Source organism: Panthera uncia, chromosome X (assembly GCF_023721935.1).
Source record: "Panthera uncia isolate 11264 chromosome X, Puncia_PCG_1.0, whole genome shotgun sequence".
Lineage (NCBI taxonomy): Eukaryota > Metazoa > Chordata > Mammalia > Carnivora > Felidae > Panthera > Panthera uncia.
Window position 1 is genome coordinate 43,755,529 of NC_064817.1, and position 20,128 is coordinate 43,775,656.

The 20,128-nt window shown below is 46.7% G+C and overlaps 1 protein-coding gene across 1 annotated transcript in view; it reads right to left on the reverse strand.

Moving 5' to 3' along the window:
* The window catches only part of IQSEC2 (IQ motif and Sec7 domain ArfGEF 2), a 76,662-nt gene that overhangs the window by 26,161 nt on the left and 30,373 nt on the right, over positions 1-20,128 (reverse strand). The window contains exon 3 of the mRNA XM_049643880.1: positions 13,016-13,111. Within this exon, the coding sequence (XP_049499837.1) occupies positions 13,016-13,111 (96 nt within the window). The remainder of the gene's footprint in view (positions 1-13,015; positions 13,112-20,128) is intronic.

A 20,128-nucleotide genomic window follows, 5' to 3' on the forward strand; every position in this document is an offset into this window, starting at 1 on the left:
CACTGTACTCGGGAGGAAAATGAAGTTCAAGGAGAAGAAAATACTTGCTCAAGATTACACAGATAGTTAAGGGGGAGAACCAAGGTAAACTCAGTTTTGTTCAATGCCAAAGGCTTAGAAAGGGAAAGCCAGGGTATGAGCCCACTTGGGGCGGGGGGTGTCTCTTGACTTTGCTCCCAACACAGACACATTATGGAATGTGTGGGTCTCACCGTCCATAAAGGATACCTTCCACCCTCCTGTCGACAGCTTCCAGGGATGCTTAGAACCAGCTTCTGGAAGGTGCAGGATATATTTAGGGTCATTACATCTGGAGGAAATGGCTTCCCCTTAGACTCAGAGATCCCTAAAGTTGTAGAATCAGAACCTTGAAAGTACAGAATCGAGGACTCTTAACCATCACAGAATATTAAAATCATATTATCAGAATTTTTTAATAACAGAATCATGAAATCTTAAAACCACAGGATTGGAGAATCCCCAAATCACAGAGTTGTAGAAATAGAAACCACAGAATTGCATGGAATGTGTCACTGAATTATCATATTTTAAGTCCATATAATCACAGTTTCTTAAAATTCTAGCATCTCAGATTGACAGAATGTCAGAGCTGGAGGAACCCTTGGAGATCCTCTGGTCCAACCTCCCTCCTCCTTTTACACATGGGGTGGGGTGGAAACTAGGTAGCAGAGGGGCCAAGCAACATGTCCAGGTTGGCCGGCCCATGCTGCCTCAGGCTGACTGACTGGAGAAGGCAGCAGACTTGCCCGTGGTGAGAGTGCCACACCATTCGTTCATTTATTGAGTGCCTTTTGGGTATTGACAATACCAAGAATCAGACCCTACTCTCTCTCCCAGGCCCTGTTCCCAGCCCTGGATAGGAAAGAAGGTAAGGCCCTGGTGGGGATGAGGAGAGGGAAGTGGGGGTGGGGTGGAACATACATCAGACAGAGAGAAGAGATCAGCTTTTATTGATGGAAATTCCTTTGTACACAGCAACACCCGCACTCTGAAAGCCCTTTCATCCTGATCATATTTACAGAGCACTATGGGAGTGGCAGAGGGCACGGGGCAAGGCCTTCAAGCAGTGGAGATGGCAGCAATGGCCACAGCAAGGGAACCAGCGAGCGAGCAATGGGGAACTAGGCAGGCTGGGTCCCGCCCCTGTCTGGTCCTCTGAGCCCTAGGCACCCTGCATCTCTGTTTGTGCTCACAGAGGACAGAGGTAGGTCCTTGGGATGTCATTTGGAGACCTCTCCAGGAGTGGCAGGCTCCAGGGTGCCTGGGAAGTGGGGTGTGGGTACGGGAGGGTCCAGGTTCCAAGCTCCAAGCTCCAAGCTCTACTGCTCCCACATTTTAGTCAGACCTAGGGCTCCAGCCTTTATAATTCAGGGGCTGGAGTCCAGGGGAGGCAGCAGTGGGGGGACGGGGGAGTTGCAAGAAGGAGGTGGGGAAGGAAGGGGCACGATGCTTGCCTATCCTGAAGCAGGGACAGGGTCCCATGGGGGGTCCTGGGCAGGGCAGGTTGGGGGGCTGGTTAAGGCTTTTGCTTCTGCATAGAAAATGACCCTTGTCCTCTCAGTTACCGAGAGGAGGGACTACTGCACTCGGAGGCCGGACAGCAGAACTGATGAGCGTCTTCCTCTTCCTCTTCCTCAGTCTCCTCCTCCTCCTCCTCTTCCCTGGGGCCAGGAAGGGCAGGGTAGAGGCCACAGGCGGGTGGGTGACAGAGAGAGGCAGAGGCATTAGTTTGCAAAGCAGGGGAGATACATGAATGGCTGGAACCAGGGTGGTGGGGCTAGGACGGGGTCTGAATGGGGAGGCCAGTATGGCAGATGATCTATGGCCACACCCAACTCAGTCTCCAAAGAGCCTTTGAGAGCCCCCCCACACACACACACCCAAGCCAGGCTCATTTAAGGTCAGGCCCAGAGTATACAAATTCCATTTCTGACCTGACAGGTGCCCAACCTACATTTGAATATAAATAGCAGCAACCTGCTTGGGTGCTGGCTCTTTGCACACATCATCACATTTAACCCTTGCAACAACACTGCAACATTTTAGAGACAAAGGAATTGAAGTTCAGAGAGGTTGGATAACCTGCCCAAGGTCACATAGCTGGGTGAGTGGTAGAGTCAGGATTTCAACCCAGAGTTCTTAGAGTTCCAAGTCCCAGACTCACCCCACAAGGTCCTTTAGGTGAACTTGGCACTATCTTGAGAAATCCACCCTGCCCTTGAAGGACAAAGATTTGTATTTCCTGAAGGCAAATTGGAGATGCTTAGAAATGGAGTATGGAAAGCCCACAGCTTTGGAAGCCAACAGGCCAGGGTTCCAATGCCAGCTTTACAAGTGCTTCCAGGCTATGTGCCCAGGCATATTATTGCCCCTCTTGAAGCCTAGTTTCCTCATCTGTAAAAATGGGGCTCATGATGCCAATCCCACAGGATTGTTGCAAGGACTCGAACATACGTCAACTGCCTGGCAAATAAGAGCAATAAGAACATGGTGGTGGTTATCGTTAACTGCTCATGAACTGAATCTAATTCCCAAGGTGGCCATTTGCACCCACACTGTAGTGCCACAGTGGCAGGGAGGAGTCATTGCAGGAACAAGCGCCTGTCCGCAGGGTACTAGGGGGCCATCACTGGAGCTGGGCTACAGATTTTTGGAGGGGGGATGGACAGACAGTAGGGCTGAGGGGGTCCAGGTGCCTTGGGAATGAAAAGGCTGATCCTCTGGAGATAGCCAGTGAAACAGTATCACCCCACTCCCAGACCCCTTGGCTCAAGATAGGTGGTAAGTATGGAATTCAGGAAACTGGAGGATTGGGAAGAAATGAGAAGAGGACAGGCAAGGGAAGGCACTGCTGTCCAGGTGACAGACAAGCACACACATGTGCACGTACACACATACATGCACACAGGCACCCAAGCACACACACACACCCTCTTCATACTCAAAGCTCCCTGTGACACATTGTTCCACAGAATCACTGAGTCAGCAAAACCACGTGAAGCAGAGCTCAAGTCCTGGGCAAGCGGCTCCCCCTTTCTGAGGCTCCCATTCCTCATCTATAAAAGGAGAAAACTCCACACCTCTCAAGGCTGTCATGAAGAACAAACGATCTTCCAGTCCCACTGCTCACTTCTCTTGCATCCAGGTCAGGCCCCTGCGACCCCTCAGCCTGCCACTGCAGCCACCTCCTCATTTCTTCTTCTCTCTCCCCTTTTGGACCCATCAGCCTTCCTAATAAAGACTGCAAGCAAAGATTTCTTGCTTGTCTCTGCTTAGACACCCACCTTGGCTCCCCACTGCTTCCTTGATAAAGGTCAGACTCCTCAACTTGGCATTCAAGGCTCCCCCACAATATGGCCTCACCTGGCTCTCCCTGTCAGGTGGAAAAAGCATGGGCTTTAGAGTTAGACAGACCTGGGTATGAATATCGGCCACACCTCCTACTAGCTGGGTGGCCTTGAGTCTACCTCTTCACTTCTGTAGGACTAATTTGCCTCATCTGCAAAATGGAAAACACCTATTCCACAGGGCATGGTGGGATTAAATGAATTCAAGTACGTAAGGCACCTGCCACAGGGTAGGTTTGGTGCTTCTTATGTAGTAACAGTTATTATCACTGTCATCATCAGTGGCTCACTCATCTCACCCTTCATCAAATCAGCTTGTTCATTATTCCATCAGGATGGCCAACCTTTTCACACCTCTGTGCCTTTGCTGACTCTGATTCCTTCTGTATACATCTTTTCCTATGGAAATCCCAGCTGAACATCATAGCCCAGCTTAAATGCTGCTTCCTGAAGGAAGTCCTCTCTGACTCTCAACCGGAAGTATTCCTTGCTCCCTCCTAGCTCCAGCATCCATCCCTTGGTCAGGGATCTCCATTTGTTGCTCTGAACTTCACTGAAGCATTTCTCTCACCAACCCGCTCAACACCCTCATATTTCCCCACCCCACCACCCCTGCCTTCCTTTTCTGTAAGAAAGAGAGGGCCCCTATACTATTTAAGGCCAGCCCCTCCACCTGGGCTCTGGAACCCACCACTGCTACCTCCTCCACAACAATCACCCCCTCTCCCTCCTGTATCTCAACCCCTCTCTCTCTCTCTCTGTTGCCTCCTTCTTACCAACATTTATAGAAGCTCAAGTCTCTCCCATCTGGGAATAAGAACCCTCTATCTGCCCCCACATCTCCCTCTAGCAATCACTGTCCCTCTCTCCTCTTCACAGCTAAGCTTCTTGAGAAATTCATCTACACTGGCCATCTCCACTTCAGTACCTCCCACGAGCTCTTCAACCCACTGCAATCTGCCTCGTGCGCCCACCATGCCATAGAAACTGTTCTTAGCCAGGTCATCGAGGACCTCCTAGTGGTTAAAGCCAATAGACTCTCTTCCACCCGCATCTAACTTCCACCAGCTATACCATTTGCCACTCTTAACAAGCCCCTCCTGTGCACGGATGGCTCTTTCCTTCCTCTGCTTCCGTGAGCCCACAGCCTGCTGGTTTTCCTCCTACTTCTCCGACCACCCCCATCTCTTCTTCCTCTCCTCATTTCTTCTGTGTTGGTCCCTCTTCCCCAGTTCTGGTCCTCTTCTCTTCCATTCCACACCCTTTCTCAGCAATCTCCACTGCATAACTTCAGGTATGGCTTAGGACCCTCCCCATCTCTTCCCCTCTCTCCTGGGTCCCAGACCCATCAAGCCTAATCCTTGCCAGAAGCTCCATCAGGATGGTCTTTAAGGCCTTCTGAGCTCACAGGGTCCCTGAACTCAGCATCTTACCACTGCAAACCTGTCCTCTGCATTTTGCACCTTCCTGAAAAGCACCACCATCCACCCAGGTGCTCAAGCCCAAAACACACCTGGGAGTCATGCTAGGTTCCTCCTGCTCCCTTAACAAGTCAGTTGCCAAATTCTGCCGATTCCGCCTCCTCAACTTCTGCTCCTCTCACTCCCTGTTGACTCTTTGTTCAATCATATTGGTGTCCTGCTGTCTCTCAAACATAACACACACACTCCTGCCTCAGGGACTTTGTGCTCTATGTTCCTTCTATCTGGATCACTGTCTCCCAGCTAGGTGTGGCACCAGACACATTCTACATATTTAGTTGTTTATTTATTTATTATCCCTCTCACCCCCTGTAAGATCCATCAGGACCACCATCTGTTCTGTTTGGTGCTGTATTCCTAATGCCCGGCACAGCATCTGGCACTCAATAAATATTTGTTGAATGAATGACTCCATTGCCAGACCTGAACACTGAAACTCACTCTGAATTCCAACCTCTGTCATCTCCACTCCCTTCCACCCCCACAATTTATTCAGCCTACTACTCCAGTAGTAGAAGATCCTCCCAATCACCTCTCAAATCCATCTCCTCTGCTCTGTCCCCATGGCCACTATCTTCAGTTATCTCTCTTTTGGATTACCACAGCAGCCTCCTCCCTAGTTTCCCTTCCTTCGAAAAAGCTTTTTAGAAGGAAGAGATATGCCACCTTGCCTGCTCGAGAACTGCTCACTGCTCTCCAGCTGCCTACCATGAAAGAGGAAGCCTTAACTCCCCAGACAGCTGTTTGGAGGCAGGTCCAACCTCTGCACCCTCCCATGTTTAGTTTCGCTATCTCTCACCCCTGGGCCTTTGTGTGCACACTCAGAGTATCCTCCCCCATCTCTAGCTCTCTGAATCTTTATGGACCTGAATGATTGGCTCAGACACTACTTTCTTCAGGAAACAACCTGACTCACAAACCAGAAGTAATTCCTCTTCAAAGACCATAGAGAAATAAGTGTCTCCAGTGTCGCTCAGGATCTCCGAGAACTGAGTAGGATGGAAGTTAGTAATTAGCAAGGACTTTGAATGCTGGGTAAGCATTAATAGAGATTCCCTTTTCCTCTTGCACTATTACCCTGGATTCATGTCCCTCTGGACCTCTGCTAATGCCAACTCTTCCTTGTCTCCTCCCTTTTCTTCATCTTCTATTGGGTCTATCTCATTAATAACTCCCAAAGGCTTTAGATTCCATAATTTGAAATTAAAATGTTTCTATATGACTGGTGCCCAGTGGAGTAGTGCAACAGAAGTCCTGCTCAAATCCACTCCCTTCCATGCCAATACCCCAGTTGAGGTCTTCCAGCTGGCCTCCATGCGTACAATCCATTTCTCATACTGACTGCTAGTGCAATGTTTCTAAAACACAAATTATACCAAATTTCTCTCCTGTTTAGAATCTACCCACATGCTACTTCATCACTAGCAACATTGGTTCTTGACCTTTATGCATATAATGAAAGCCACGGACCATTTCCCCAACAAAAAATGCCCGTAGGTACACACCCAAAATGTTTTGCATTCAACTTCAGGAGGTTCAGGGACCACCGGAAGCCCATGAAACCCAGGTTAAGAACCTCTGGCCCTACCCAATAACTTCTAGGTTCTTCTACATATGCTGTTCCTTCTGCCTGAAAGGTTCTTCCACACTTCACCCTTCTGTCCCTGACCGCCTCTTACTCATCCTCTAAGACTCAGCTTTTAGTCTGAGTTGACCTGCAGCAGTCCTAGACCAGGACAAATCCCTTCCTTTGGGCTTCCACAGTCTCCTCCACCATGAGCCCCTCTATCATAGCTCTCCTTGGTCTCCTCAACTGACTGGGAACTTGTGGAAGGCAAGAACCATTACCCAGCATAGGCCCTGGCTACAGCAGAACTCCATAAATATCTACTGAAATGAACACTAATAACAGCTACGTGTTTTTTGAATACCCATTATGTGTCATGCATTCAGCAACTGATCTCATCTATAAACCCCACGATGTTATGTGTTTCTTTTAACAGATAAGGAACTAGGCTCAGACATGTGAAGTGAGTTGTCTATGGTCACGCAGCTAGTGAGTGAAAGAACTGGGAATGAAATTGAGATGTGTTGGCACCAATGCAAGTATTGGCCCACCATGCTTCCCTGCCCTGGACTATGAGATTGGAAGATGGCATCGGTAGAACAGGGCCAAGAACCAGGGCCAGAATGCCCTGTCTGGGCTCCACTTACCATGGCTTCATTTTTTCCCTCCTGTGTCCCCTTTCATGGCAAGACCAGAGACCTGGCTCTCTCTTTTTATAGCGTAACCCCCTCTGTCCCATGTACTACTCTCAGCTTCTCATCTCAAAGCCCCACTATGGTTGGGCCCATTCTTTGATCCGGAACCATCCTCAGATACATAAAGTTTTTAGATCCAATCCAATCCAATGCTACATACTTGGCTATGAGGAAAACAAGACATGGGTAGTGCATGCCCTTCAAGAGTTGATAGTCACCAGGAATTTTACATGCACCATCTCCAATCAGCCCTGAGAGGTAAGTAGGCATTATCCTCATTACACAGATGAGGAAACAGAGGCTCAGAGGTTAAATGGCCTGCCCATAGTCATAGAGTTGGTAAGTGGTCAAACTTGGATTTAAATAAAGAAAGGTACTGGGGCGCCTGGGTGGCGCAGTCGGTTAAGTGTCCGACTTCAGCCAGGTCACAATCTTGCGGTCCGTGAGTTCGAGCCCCGCGTCAGGCTCTGGGCTGATGGCTCGGAGCCTGGAGCCTGTTTCCGATTCTGTGTCTCCCTCTCTCTCTGCCCCTCCCCCGTTCATGCTCTGTCTCTCTCTGTCCCAAAAATAAATAAAAAACGTTGAAAAAAAAATTTAAAAAAAAAAATAAATAAATAAAGGTACTAATTCAACTACTTTCCACTAGGTCATCCTGCTTGGAAGAGCCAAAAAAGTAGGCAAGACCATTGCTGGCAGGGTTGGGGGATGAAGAAAAGCTATCACTCTTTCAAGCCTCAGTACCCATGTCCCCTCCTGTAGGGGACACGTGGGGTTAGGTGCCCTTCCTCAGGAAGCCCTCTGAACCTACTTCTGTCCCATACGAAACCACACTATGTTGTCATTGTCTAGGTGTCTCTTCCCTCTAGACTTGAGCTCCCTGATAGGACAAGATACAATTCATTCCTGTATCCCACCAAGGTTCAGCACAAGGCCTAACCGACCGTGGGCAGGACAAATCTTGCTGAATGAATAAGATGGTATTTGAGCTAGTTATGAAAAGGAAAGCAAGATCTGAACAGCTGGATGTAGGGAAATGGTATATATAGAGAAGGAAATGTTAGTAAAAGCAAATAAATGGGACCGAGGATAAAGACCAGTAATTTTGAAATTATGACAGAATGTGTATAACATGTTTTCATTGTTGTTATGCAGATTTTCTTTTCCTTACAAGAATGGGATAATACTACAAACCATCTTCTGCAACTTGTTTTTTTCTTTTTTTTTAAATGTTTATTTATTTTTGAGAGAGAGAGAGAGAGAGAGACAGAGCCTGAGTGGTGGAGGGCAGAGAGAGAGGGAGACATGGAATCCGAAGCAGGCTCCAGGCTCTGAGCTGTCAACACAGAGCCCGACGCGGGGCTCGAACTCACAAACCATGAGATCATGACCTGAGCCTAAGTCAGACACTTAACAGACTGAGCCACCCAGGCGCTCCAACTTGCTTTTTTTCTTATAGCAATAAGTCTTGGAGATACTTTCATGTCATTATATAGAGATGTATCTTTTTCTTTTGATCTGTAAGAGTATAGGTGAATACAATAGGATGGGTGAATCATGAAAGAAAAGCTGTTCTCTTGTGGACGGCCATGTAGGTTGTTTTAATGTTTTGCTATAATAAACAATGCTGCAATGAACATCTTTGTGTATGTCTGGAAGCAGTTTTGAAGAATAGGTTCCTAAAAGTTGAATTGGTGGGCCAAAGGAATGCACATTTTGTTTAAAATGTAGATAAAACTTATTTCTGTTGCTTTAACATCTTTATAGACTGGCTAAAAATAAAGATTAGTCCTACTCACATAATCCAGCCTTTATTTTGAGAAGCATACATCATGCAACCTTTTCATTAAGAGTTGGTTGAGAATAGCTAAATTATGGAAAGAGCCTAAATGTCCATCAACTGACGAATGGATAAAGAAATTGTGGCTTATATACACAATGGAATACTACGTGGCAATGAGAAAGAATGAAATATGGCCTTTTGTAGCAACATGGATGGAACTGGAGAGTGTTATGCTAAGTGAAATAAGTCATACAGAGAAGGACAGATTCCATATGTTTTCACTCCTATCTGGATCCTGAGAAACTTAACAGAAGACCATGGGGGAGGAGAAGGAAAAAAAAATGGTTAGAGAGGGAGGGAGCCAAAACATAAGAGACTCCTAAAAACTGAGAACAAACTGAGGGTTTATGGGGGGTGGGAGGGAGGGGTGGGTGGGTGATGGGTATTGAGGAGGGCACCTGTTGGGATGAGCACTGGGTGTTGTATGGAAACCAATTTGACAATAAATTTCATATATTTAAAAAAAATAAATTAAAAAAAATAAATTTCATTAAAAAAAAAAAGAGTTGGTTGAGAATGCTATCCTAAAAGGGCATGTGATAAAGAGTGGCACAGTATGGTTTATGCTCAAAGTTGGGATTGAATGCTTTAGAAAAGACCTCCGGTTGGAGGACCATCTAGTAGTAAAGCCTTAGAGAAATCTACCTCCAAGACATGGTTCTCAGGTTGGAAGTATACCCACATTTAAGATTGGGGGTGGGGGTGGGGACAACTGACAAATTGGTGCCATAAAAAATGGTACCAATTTGCACTCCAATCATGGAACATGAGAGATTCTGTTTCCTCACTGGAAACAGTGTTTCTGTTTCCTCAATCTTTTCAATTTTGGCACTTTAAAATTGGTACTTTGTTCTTGTTTTAGTTATTTTCTCATTCATCAGCTAATGGATGTCTATTCTCTGAATTGCCAAATCATGTAATTTCTCTATTCTAAAAGATGGTATACATCTTTTTCTTATTGATTTCCAGGAGATGTTTTATATATAAACAGAGATCTTAACCTTTGCCTGATGTTTATGTACCAAATCCTTTTTCCTAGGCTGTTATGTTTTAATTTTGTGTATAGTCTCTTTCTTTACACAGAAGTTCTCAACTTTAATGTAGTCAAAATTATTGTTCTTTACTTTATGGCCTCTGGGTTCTTAAGTCATGCTCAGAAAAGCTTCTCCATCCTACTATGATAAAAATATTCTGTATTGTCTTCTGATACTTTTGCAGTTTTATCCTTTGTATTTGATTTTATGTGAGACAGAGGTTTAACTTAGTTTTTTCCCAAATGGTAGCCAATAGTCCCATCCCATTTACTGACTCCCTACTAATTTGAAATGTGTTCTTTATCATAAATTACATTCCCATATTAATATTTGGTTTTGTTTCTAAACTCTCTATTTTGTTCCCTGTATGTAATTCTCTATTTCTGTGATGATATAAGATTGTAATTTCTGCAGCTTTATGGTAATTTTGTATGAGTTCCCCCTCATTGTTCTTCTTTTTCAAAATTTTCTTAGTAATTCATGGGCATTTACTCTTCTAAATGAGCTTTAAAATCCAATTGCCCAATTCCCAAAGAAAATACCACTGACATTTTAGTGAGAAATGCATTGAAACTTTTGATCAGATTGAGGGAAAAAATGTCATTTTTACTATATTCAATCTTCACATCCAGGAACAGGATAGGATCATTGACTACTCAAGTCTTCTTACAGCCTTTGATGAAATTTTCTAGTTTTCTATGGAGAAGTATTTCATGTTTCTTGTTAATTCCTAGTAATTTTATCATTTTGTCTTACTATTGTGAATGGAATCTATTTCTATTATGTCTTCTAATTAGTTATTGTTGCTATTCAGAGAAGCTAATGGTTTGGGTATATATTTATCTTGTATCTAGCCATCTCACTGAATTTTCTTATTAGTTCTAATAATTTTCCCTTTTATTCTCTTTGATTACCTAAGTAGACAACCATATCATCTCCAAATAGTACTAATTCTGACTCTTTCTTTCTAATATTTATACCACTTATTTCTGTTTTTAATCCTACTGGTTAAAAGTTTTAGAAAAAAAAATGTTGATGGGGCGCCTGGGTGGCTCAGTGGGTTAAGCGTCTGACTCTTGGTTTCGGCTCAGATCATGATCTCAGGGTTCATGAGTTCAAACCCCACATTAGGCTCAGCGCTGATAGCGCTGGGCCTGCTTGGGATTCTCTTTCTCTCCCTCTCTCTCTGCCCCTGCCCTGCTCATGCTCACTCACTTTCTCTCTCTAGTATAAATAAATTAAATTAAAAAAAAAAACTTCTAGGAAAAAATGTTGGTTAGTGACAGTGATAGCAGTCATACTTATTTCGTTCCTGAGGTTAATAGGAATTTACCTAGTAGTTCACTATTAAATTTGGTGATTATCTTTGGTTTCTGATAAAAAATTATTTATCAAAATAAGGATGTTTTCACTGACAGCTTACTGTACTAGTTATCTATGGCTGTGTAACAAATCATACCAATACAAGTAAGAAATAACTAGGACACTTACTAAGAGTTTTAAAACCAAGAACAGATACATAATTCTATCAGATTATTTTTTCAGCATTTATGGAGATAGTTATACATTCTTTTTACTTTAATCTATTAATGTAATCCATTAAAATAACAGCTTTCCTAATGTTTAACAATCCCTGCACTGCTGGGACAAACTTTCATTTGTCACAATATGTTCTTCTTTCAATACACTGATGGATTCAGTTTGATAATCTTTTATTTAAAAAATGTATGACTATTGAAATATGAGATTGGGCTATAGTTCGTTCTCTCTCTCTCCTTCTCTAAACCTATCCAGTTATACTAGTTTTCTAGAATGAAGTGGGAAGCTGCCCATCTTTTTCCATTATCTGATCTTTCCAGATTCAATAAAACTTCCATCATACCACCACTTCTGTAATACCAGTTGGGTCCTGGTACCATTTCTGAGGGGAAAACTTTGACCATATTTTTAACTTCTTCTATATTGTTCTATTCTATTCAAGTTTTCTGTCACTCCTTAAGTCATTTTGGTAATTTATATTTTCCTAGAAAACCACCCATTTCACCTATATTTTCACATGTATTGGTATAAAATTATACAGAGCATCTTTTATGACTTTTTTCATCTCTTCAAAATCTGTGGTTAAATCCCCTTCATCATACCTTATTTTATTTACGTTTCTTCTTGCTTTTTACTCAGTCATATCTGCCAGAGAATAGTCTGTCTAGTTTGCTGGTCTTTTCAAAAACCACCTCTTAGTTTATCAAATCTTTTGTTTTCTATTTCATTAACTTCTGGTTTTATCTATAGTAATTACTTTATTCTGCTTTCATTTGGTTGTTATTTTTCTAAATTTTTGAGTGGGATAATTTGTTTAATTTAAACTGTTGTGTTCCCTAATAAAAACATTTAAGACTATAGATTTTCTTCTGGGAACCCCCATGGTCACATCCCATAGGTTTTGATATACAGTATTCCCATTGACATTTATTCTAAATAGTCTATAATTGATATTTATCTTAAATAGTCTATAAATTCCATTCTTATTTCCTCTTTCACACAAGTGTTTTTTTAAACTTTCAAATGGGTCTATTTTTTTTTTTTTGCTGTTGCTATATTTCATCTTATTGCCTTATAATTAGAAAATGTAAAATGTGATTTCCCATTAACTTGGAAATAATGTTCTCAAAGGTGTGGGTGATTGTTCCCTCTGCCTAAACATCCTTCTCCATCCTATCCAACTGGCAAACTCTTACTCGTCCTTCAAAACAGCTCAAATCTTACATATTGTAGAACCAACCACTCCCGCCTTTGGGGATGGGGATGGGTATCTGCAGAAGGATTTTTAAGGAAGCATAAACTACAAACAGAATCTGAATCTCCTCTTTGGTCTCCTACCTGGTCTCCCAGTCACTCTTCTCACATGCTCAGACATTCATTCCACAATCACTCAGGCGGGCTAGAGGGAGATGGGGGAGAGGGTCTGGCAATGCTATTGCAGATTTGTCTGGAAGGGTGAAGGATGAGGGGAAGGATGGGTCTAGCTCTTACCTGCTCTCTGCCAGCCTGCCTGAGGGGGTAAGCTTCATGGAGTCAAGGACCTGAGTAGGACAGCAATACTGGTGTAGAGTATGAGACGCTGTGGACCTGAGAGACAGCAAGAGACAGAGAGAGAGAGAGAGAGAGACAGAGACAGAGAGACAGAGAGACAGAGAAAGAGACAGGGAGGGAAGGGAGAGGCCGGGTGGGGAGTAGGGATGAGGAAGTGAGAAGGGGAAAGGGAAGACTGGGAAGAATGGGAAGAATGGGTGGTGGAGGATTGGGAATGAAGAGGAGGGGTGGGAGGTGGGGAGGCAGGGAAGAAGGGAGAGAAGGGAGAGAAGGGAGAGAGGGAAGGGAGGAAGGGAGGAAGGAAGGAAGGAAGGGAGGAAGGAAGGAAGGAGGGAAAGAGAGGAAGGAAGGAGGGAAGGAAGGAAGGAAGGAAGGAAGGAAGGAAGGAAGGAAGAAAAAAAGAAAAAAAACACAAAGTCAAGAAAGAGAGGACAGCACTCGAACCACAAACAGAACACAACGACAACAGGGGGCAGCAGAGACAAAAGAGCCAGTCTGGGCCTCCTGTGTTCCAGGTGACTCCATGGGGACCTAAGCCACGGAGACACTGGGACACCACAGCAGGGAAGGGGGAAGGGAGCCCTCCTCACACCAGACGCCACACAGGTAGGAAAGAGGGGAGGGGAGAGGGGATGAAAGAGAAAGGGAAAAGATATATGGGGGGCTCGCCCTTATAGAAGACCCCTTACAAGAAGGGAGGAAGGCATGGAGGGAGAGGAGACTCTGGATCCAAAGAGGGGGAAGAACCCAGGCCAGGTGGGTAGAGGAAACACTGTAGGAGGAGAGGGAGAGGGACAGAGAGAAACTGAAAGAGACACGGAAAGGGTAAGATAGAAAAGGGGAAAGACAGAGAAAGAGGAAGACAGAGGAATGGTGAGACAAAAGACACAGAGAGAGGACAGGGAGAGGCAGAGAGCGCCAGAGCAAAGGAGAGGAGAGGCGAGGGCTGAGGAGAGCTGCCAAGGTCTCAGTGGCCTAAGTGAGATGGGACTGGGGCTGAGTGGGTGGGTGGAGCCCAGTGAGCCAGAGGACAGGGTGGTTCCCAGTAGGAGTCTTTGCTTCCAAGGCCAGTGCTGTGCCCCTAGCCCAGGACACGGCCCACACTCCACCCCCCAGCACTGTACCCCCACCCCTAGCACAGGGTCCAAAGGCCCCCGTGCCTCCTGCTTCCCATGATTAAAGTCCAAAGAATGGGCCTGGGGGAGGAGGGACAGTAGGGTAGTGAGGCTGAGGGCCTGGTCTACCCTGAGCAGGGCAGGTGCTGGGAGTGGAACTGGCCCTTCCAGGTCAGCCAGCCCCTCTCCCCCACATGCCCCTGAAGGCAGATTGTGGTCATGGCCTGGCCATTCCAAAGCCCAAGTAAAGGCCAGGAGATGTGGCTGCAGGCCAGGCCAGCTGCCCAGCATCTCACTTGTGATTCTGAGGATGCCCAAATCTTAGATGCTTATAGAGAATCTTGGAATCTGAACCTGTTCTTGTCAGAGACTCTGGAATAAGCATCATCATCAGAATGACTGTCTCTCAAGTGTCATCTATATGCCAGTCACCAGCCCCAGTCCTTGACTCATTATCTCATTAAATCTGAGATGTAGAGACCCTTAGGCTGCTGGAATGTTAGTATCAGAGAATCTCAGTGGCTATGGGGGAGCCCTGCAGTGCTGAGCCAGGCTAGCATGCCAAAGCAGCCACTAGTTACACCCCTCATAGGCCATGGACTGTGTTGCTCAGGGCTCCAGGGTCCTCACAGTGCGGGGGGGGGGGGCACCCGGATGCCCATGCGCTCACCCTCTCTCACTAGCTCCCTCCCCAAGCCAAAGGCCTCCAAGAGTCCAAGAGGGGAGCCAGGAACCAGGAAGCCAGGAGGCTGCTGAATCAGCAGCCCAAGGACCAAGTCCGGGCTGGGGCAGGGAAGGAGGGGGTCAGGCTGCAGGGTCGGGGGTGGGGGGGGCTAGGTTCCTACCTGCTACTCCTCCCGGAGGGCTCCATGGGTCTGGACCTGTCCCGAGGGCAGGCCCCCTGGCCGGGCGGTGCCTCCACTGTGTCACCACCCCCTCCTCCCAGCCCTTCCCTAGAAGGAGGAACCAAGGAGGCGGGGCCAGGCCAGCTGGGCTGTCGGCCAGACTGCAACTGGAAACTTTGCTCCTTCCCCTGCTCCCTCAGGAGGGCTGGGAACTCCATGTAAGGGGAAGCAGTTTTGAGAACTCACAGTGTCTCCTCTGGGCCAAACCCCAGGCTAGGCTCCCCGTGTGCATCTCTGCTGGAATCTCCCCCAAGAACCCTGTCAAGTGTGTGTCACTAGCCCTATTCTCTGGACAAGAAAACTCAGATGGAGAGACATTAAGTAATTCAGTACCGGTACTACAGGTACTAAGTGGCAGAACCCCAAGATCGAGACCTGGTTTGACCATTCCCCAGATGTGGATCGGTCCCCTCGGCCATATTGCTGGCTTGTGAGTACAGAAACTTTTCCACAGAAGCTTTTCACATTCTCATCTTCCGCACAATTAGAGACCCTGTTTTGTTGTTGTGCCTGGATGCTGCAGATCAAGTAATATTCAAATCACCCATTTGGGGAAATCAAGGCAGGACCCTAGCCAATATGCTTGACTACTACAATAAGCTCGCATTCTCCTGTGTATGGTTCCGAGGACTAGCTACGAGAAATGCTCCCTGAAGAAAAAAGCAAAAATCAGAAGAAACACCATTCTCCATCAAGAGGCTCTTCTTCCAAGGAAACTGCCCTGCCTGACTTTACAGATGGGGAAATTGAGGCCTAGAGAGGGGAAGAGTCTTGCTAATGTTCACACAGCCAGTCAGACTAGAATCCAGATGCCCTGACTCCCCACCTACCCATCACAGGAATCTCTCTCTCTCTCCTTCCTTTGGATGAGGCTGGAGAAAGGAGAGAATTTGGAGGGTTGGAAGGATGGGGGGTTCCTGAAGAGTCCCACAGATCCAGCTCAGAGTGCTCTTGTCCTTTCACAGCCCCAGAGCCCAGGCCCCTGGCTGTTCTGAGCAGAAGGCGGCCCTGGGAGGGGCCAGGGGGGCAATGATCTAGAAGGAATAGGAGCTGACAGGCAACAGGCCAGCCTTCCTGCCTTCCTGCCTCCCTGCTGGGGCAGCTGGTTCCTCTCAAGAAAGCCAAAGCCTTTGAGAGAGATAGGCCCTCTGGACCACCGCAAAGTTGGCATCTGCGGGCCCTTTGTGGTCTCTTCTCCCTCTTCCTACCCTCTAAAGACCCTGGTCCCCAGAGCTCTGGCCTTGACCCCTGCTTTTTTCTCTCTCCTTGAGCAACTCTCCTAGCTCCTACAGCCGCAGTGCTCTGTGCCCATTAGCAGTTACTGCCCTAATGGCTGCACCTCTGGCCCAGACCTTCCTCTTGGCCTGGTAGGAGTTGAGAGACAGAAATTCTAGTCCTGGCCATAAGGCTGATGTTGTGGCCCTTGGGCAAGCTCCTTCTCCTGTGTTAAGGCCAAGATCCCACACCTGGGTGCCTGGTAGAGCAAGTACAAGTCCCAGCTCTACCACTTTCCAGCTGGATAATGCTTCTGAGGCTCAGTTACCTTATCTCTAAAAGACAAGTGGCAATTTCTACCTCATGGGTTCTTGTGATGATTCAGTGAAACGAATGTGCATCTACGGTGTAGTCAGCTTGAGCCTAAAGGAGTCTGACACGTCTCCCAAGAAGACAGGGGAGACCCATGGGAAGCCTATTTGTTTCAGGGATGGGGAGGATTCTAGGAAAATATCTCTGAGCCACTCTTGGAATTCAGACATATCTGAGAATGTTGGGTAGATTCATGTGATGTCCCACCAGGGGCTGAAAGGAAGAAGGAATTAATGGTGAGCAGCTTGACCCAACCACAGGGCACCAGCAGGCCTTCATTCACTTATTCAACAGATCCTGTGGACCCGGCACTGGGCCAGGGGCCTGATACAGCAGGGGCTAAGGGTAGTCAATGTCCTGATCTCATGGAGCTCATATCCAAGTGAGAGGAGACAGACATTCAACAGCTAATGGAATTAAGCTGGGCAAAAAGAGGAGGCAGCAGGAGAGAGTGTTCCAGGCAAAGGAAACAATTTGGGCAAACGATCTGAGGTGATATTTCCAGGAACTGCAAGAAGGCCAATGCAGCTGAGTGGAAAAAGCAAAGGGGAGAGAGGTGAGACTGGAGATGTAGGCAGGGTTCTAATCACACAGAGCCTCGGAGGCCACAATAAAGTTTTGGTATTTATACAAAGAGCAGTTTGGCAGCCTGTGGTTCATGTACAGGCACTGGGGGAGGGGAAGTGTCTCTGAAGCCCCTGAAGTTGTATGGAAAATATTAATGAGTAACAGCATGTTTGGGGGGAAAGTGTAGCTTTCATCAGATCCTCACATGGGTTTATGATCCCAAAAGAGCAGGGAAGCTCCTTATATGATTCCATTCGCTAAGCGCCCACCATGAGCTAGTGGCAGGCCTCCTAGAACCTTCTCTGAGCTGACTCCTACCCCCCCCCCCCCCCCCTAGACTCAGCCTTCCCCTGCCCCGATCCTCAACCAGTGCTCCACCCAGACAGGAGTGCTTACATTCTCTGCCACATTGCTGTCCCAGCCTCATCTTTGCCTCTGCTCAAAAATCCATTCCCACCACCCACCCCCACTGCCACCTCCCCACCTCACTAGCTCCCCCTAGTTCCTCACAAGTCAGCTTACAGGTTGTGCCCCCTGGAATAGGCCCTGGCCCCTTCCCTGTTTCCTTCCCACCCTGCACTTGTCTCAGCCTTCTCTGTCCACAAGCTGATGCTCCCTCTGGGCCGGGAGCTCTGTGGGGACAGGGGCGCTGCCTTATTTATCCCAGTGTCCCCAGAATCCAGCACAGGGCACCCAGACACACAGGTCAGCACATGGTGGTGGTGGTAGACAATCCACACTGAGGTGGAGGCTGCAAGATGGGCTGGTGGACACTAGGGGGCACTGTGGTCACTAGAATCCTGGCCTGATGCTGCCCAGGCTGACCCACAGTGGGTCCCAGGACCAGGTGCGCCTGGAAGCAAGGAAACTGTGCTCCTGGGTCCGGCAGCTCCTCAGCTCTGGGCCTAACTGACTGGGGTCCCAGTTACAGCCTCCCAACTTACCTTCTGCACCCTTCCCAGCCCATTGCTTATGACAGTCCCATTCCTCTGCAGAAACAGCTTTAATTCTTTACAAACACAGGTGCCAAACACGCCTTCCACAGTTCCAGCATACATTTCCGGCTCTGCCTGCAACTCTCTCCTATCGGCTTCACCTCACCCCACCCCCACTCCTCACCTGGCCAGCTTGTACTCATCCTCCAAGTCTCAGCCTAGGTATCAGCTTAGAGAGGCCTTCCAGCCCCTCAGGCTAGGTACAGTATACTTCTGAGATGCTCCCACCCTATACTTCCCCTGTAATTGTCTATTTCCTCATCTCTTTCCCTCCTGGACAGTGAGTTTCCTCAGAGCAGACTTCTATGATTCATCAGTATATCAGCTGAATCTAATTTAGCACAGTGCCTGGCACATTGTAGGTACTCAAGAAATCATCCTTGAGTGAATGAGTGGATAGATGAGTGAATGGATGGGTGGGTGGGTGGATGGGTGGTTGGATAGGTGGGTGGATGGATGGATGACTCTGGGAAGTCACTTTACCTCTACAGGTTTCAGTTTCCCCAGCTGTAAAGTGCCCACAATCACCTCTACTTGGCAGAGTGGCCAGGAGGCTTAAAGAGAATGTGTGCCAAATGCTCCCTAACAGTACCCAATACACAGCAGACATTTTGTGGATCAAAGTAATTATTAATATTTGGAATAGTAAAAAAGGGGGGGAGGAGAGAAGTTGAAGGAGACTCTGCCTTGAACCTGGGATAATCTCTCCAACCTCACATTTACCGTTTACACATAGAAGATGGCTTTAATGATAATAAGGAAACTATCATTCCTATTAAAAATATTAAAAATAACAGCACCTTCTATATGCAAGCCAGAAACAGGAGGCCCCCAAGGAGGCGGTGGGCAGCCTCTAAGTCTCAGCCAGAGGATGCGAGGCAAAGGCCAAAGTCAAAGCCGTGGGCATTGCTCCTGCATCTGGAGAACAGTCATTATGGGCACAGCTGGTTCCGAACTCTTTACTCATAGGTGAAAACTTGTCTAAGAGGTCATTAATTCTCTCTGTAATTAATGTAAAAACTGCAGGGGTTTGTATTAATGGAAAAGTAAGCCCAAGCGTCAAGCTGATAATATTGATAATGTGCACTTATAATTATATACTGCAGATAACTATAAACTCAGTCCCTGCACTAATAAAATGTGAAAATTCCCAAAGCAACCAAGAACTCAGTAGTAGCTGTACCATGAGTAGCATTATGTTAGTTGTTCTGAGGCTATGAAAATCACCACACACTGGTAGCAATGGTAATATTCACTGTGCACTTAAAAGCTGTTCTGGCATAAAAAGGGGGGGAATTATTTAGATAAAATGAGGGTGTTTTAATGCAAGTGCATGGAACTTGAAAGCACAGCGAGCAAAGGTCAACTTGCATTAGAAAAGGAACCAAAACCTTAATGGACAGGCAATTTAACAACCATGGGCTTCTGAGCAGACCGCCCCGAGGCTCTGACCTCATGTGTGGACCCACAATAACTGCTAGCTGGAGATGTATTTGACCTCTCTACCCTCACCCACTTCTAAGAGAACTGACTCCCACCTACAGCCCCTTGCTGCCGCCTGTTCCCATAGGCTGGACAGAAACACTGTCATATGGAACGGACCCTTAAGCTTCCAGGTTGGCAGCCACATCAGATCGTATAAACAAACGCAGATGCAGCTAGTCCAGAGAGGTGAGTCAGTGACAAAGAGATGACAGAAACCAAGCAAGCCATGAGATACACAGAGAGATGAGACATGGGCCTGGGAGATGCAGAGAGAGAGAGAAGGAAGGAGAGGGAGCTAGGGCAAGTAATCTTGGTCCTTGACTTCTTGGTCCTGCTTCCAGTTGGTGTGAGGCCTGACTATAAATGTATATATATATATATATATATATATATATATAC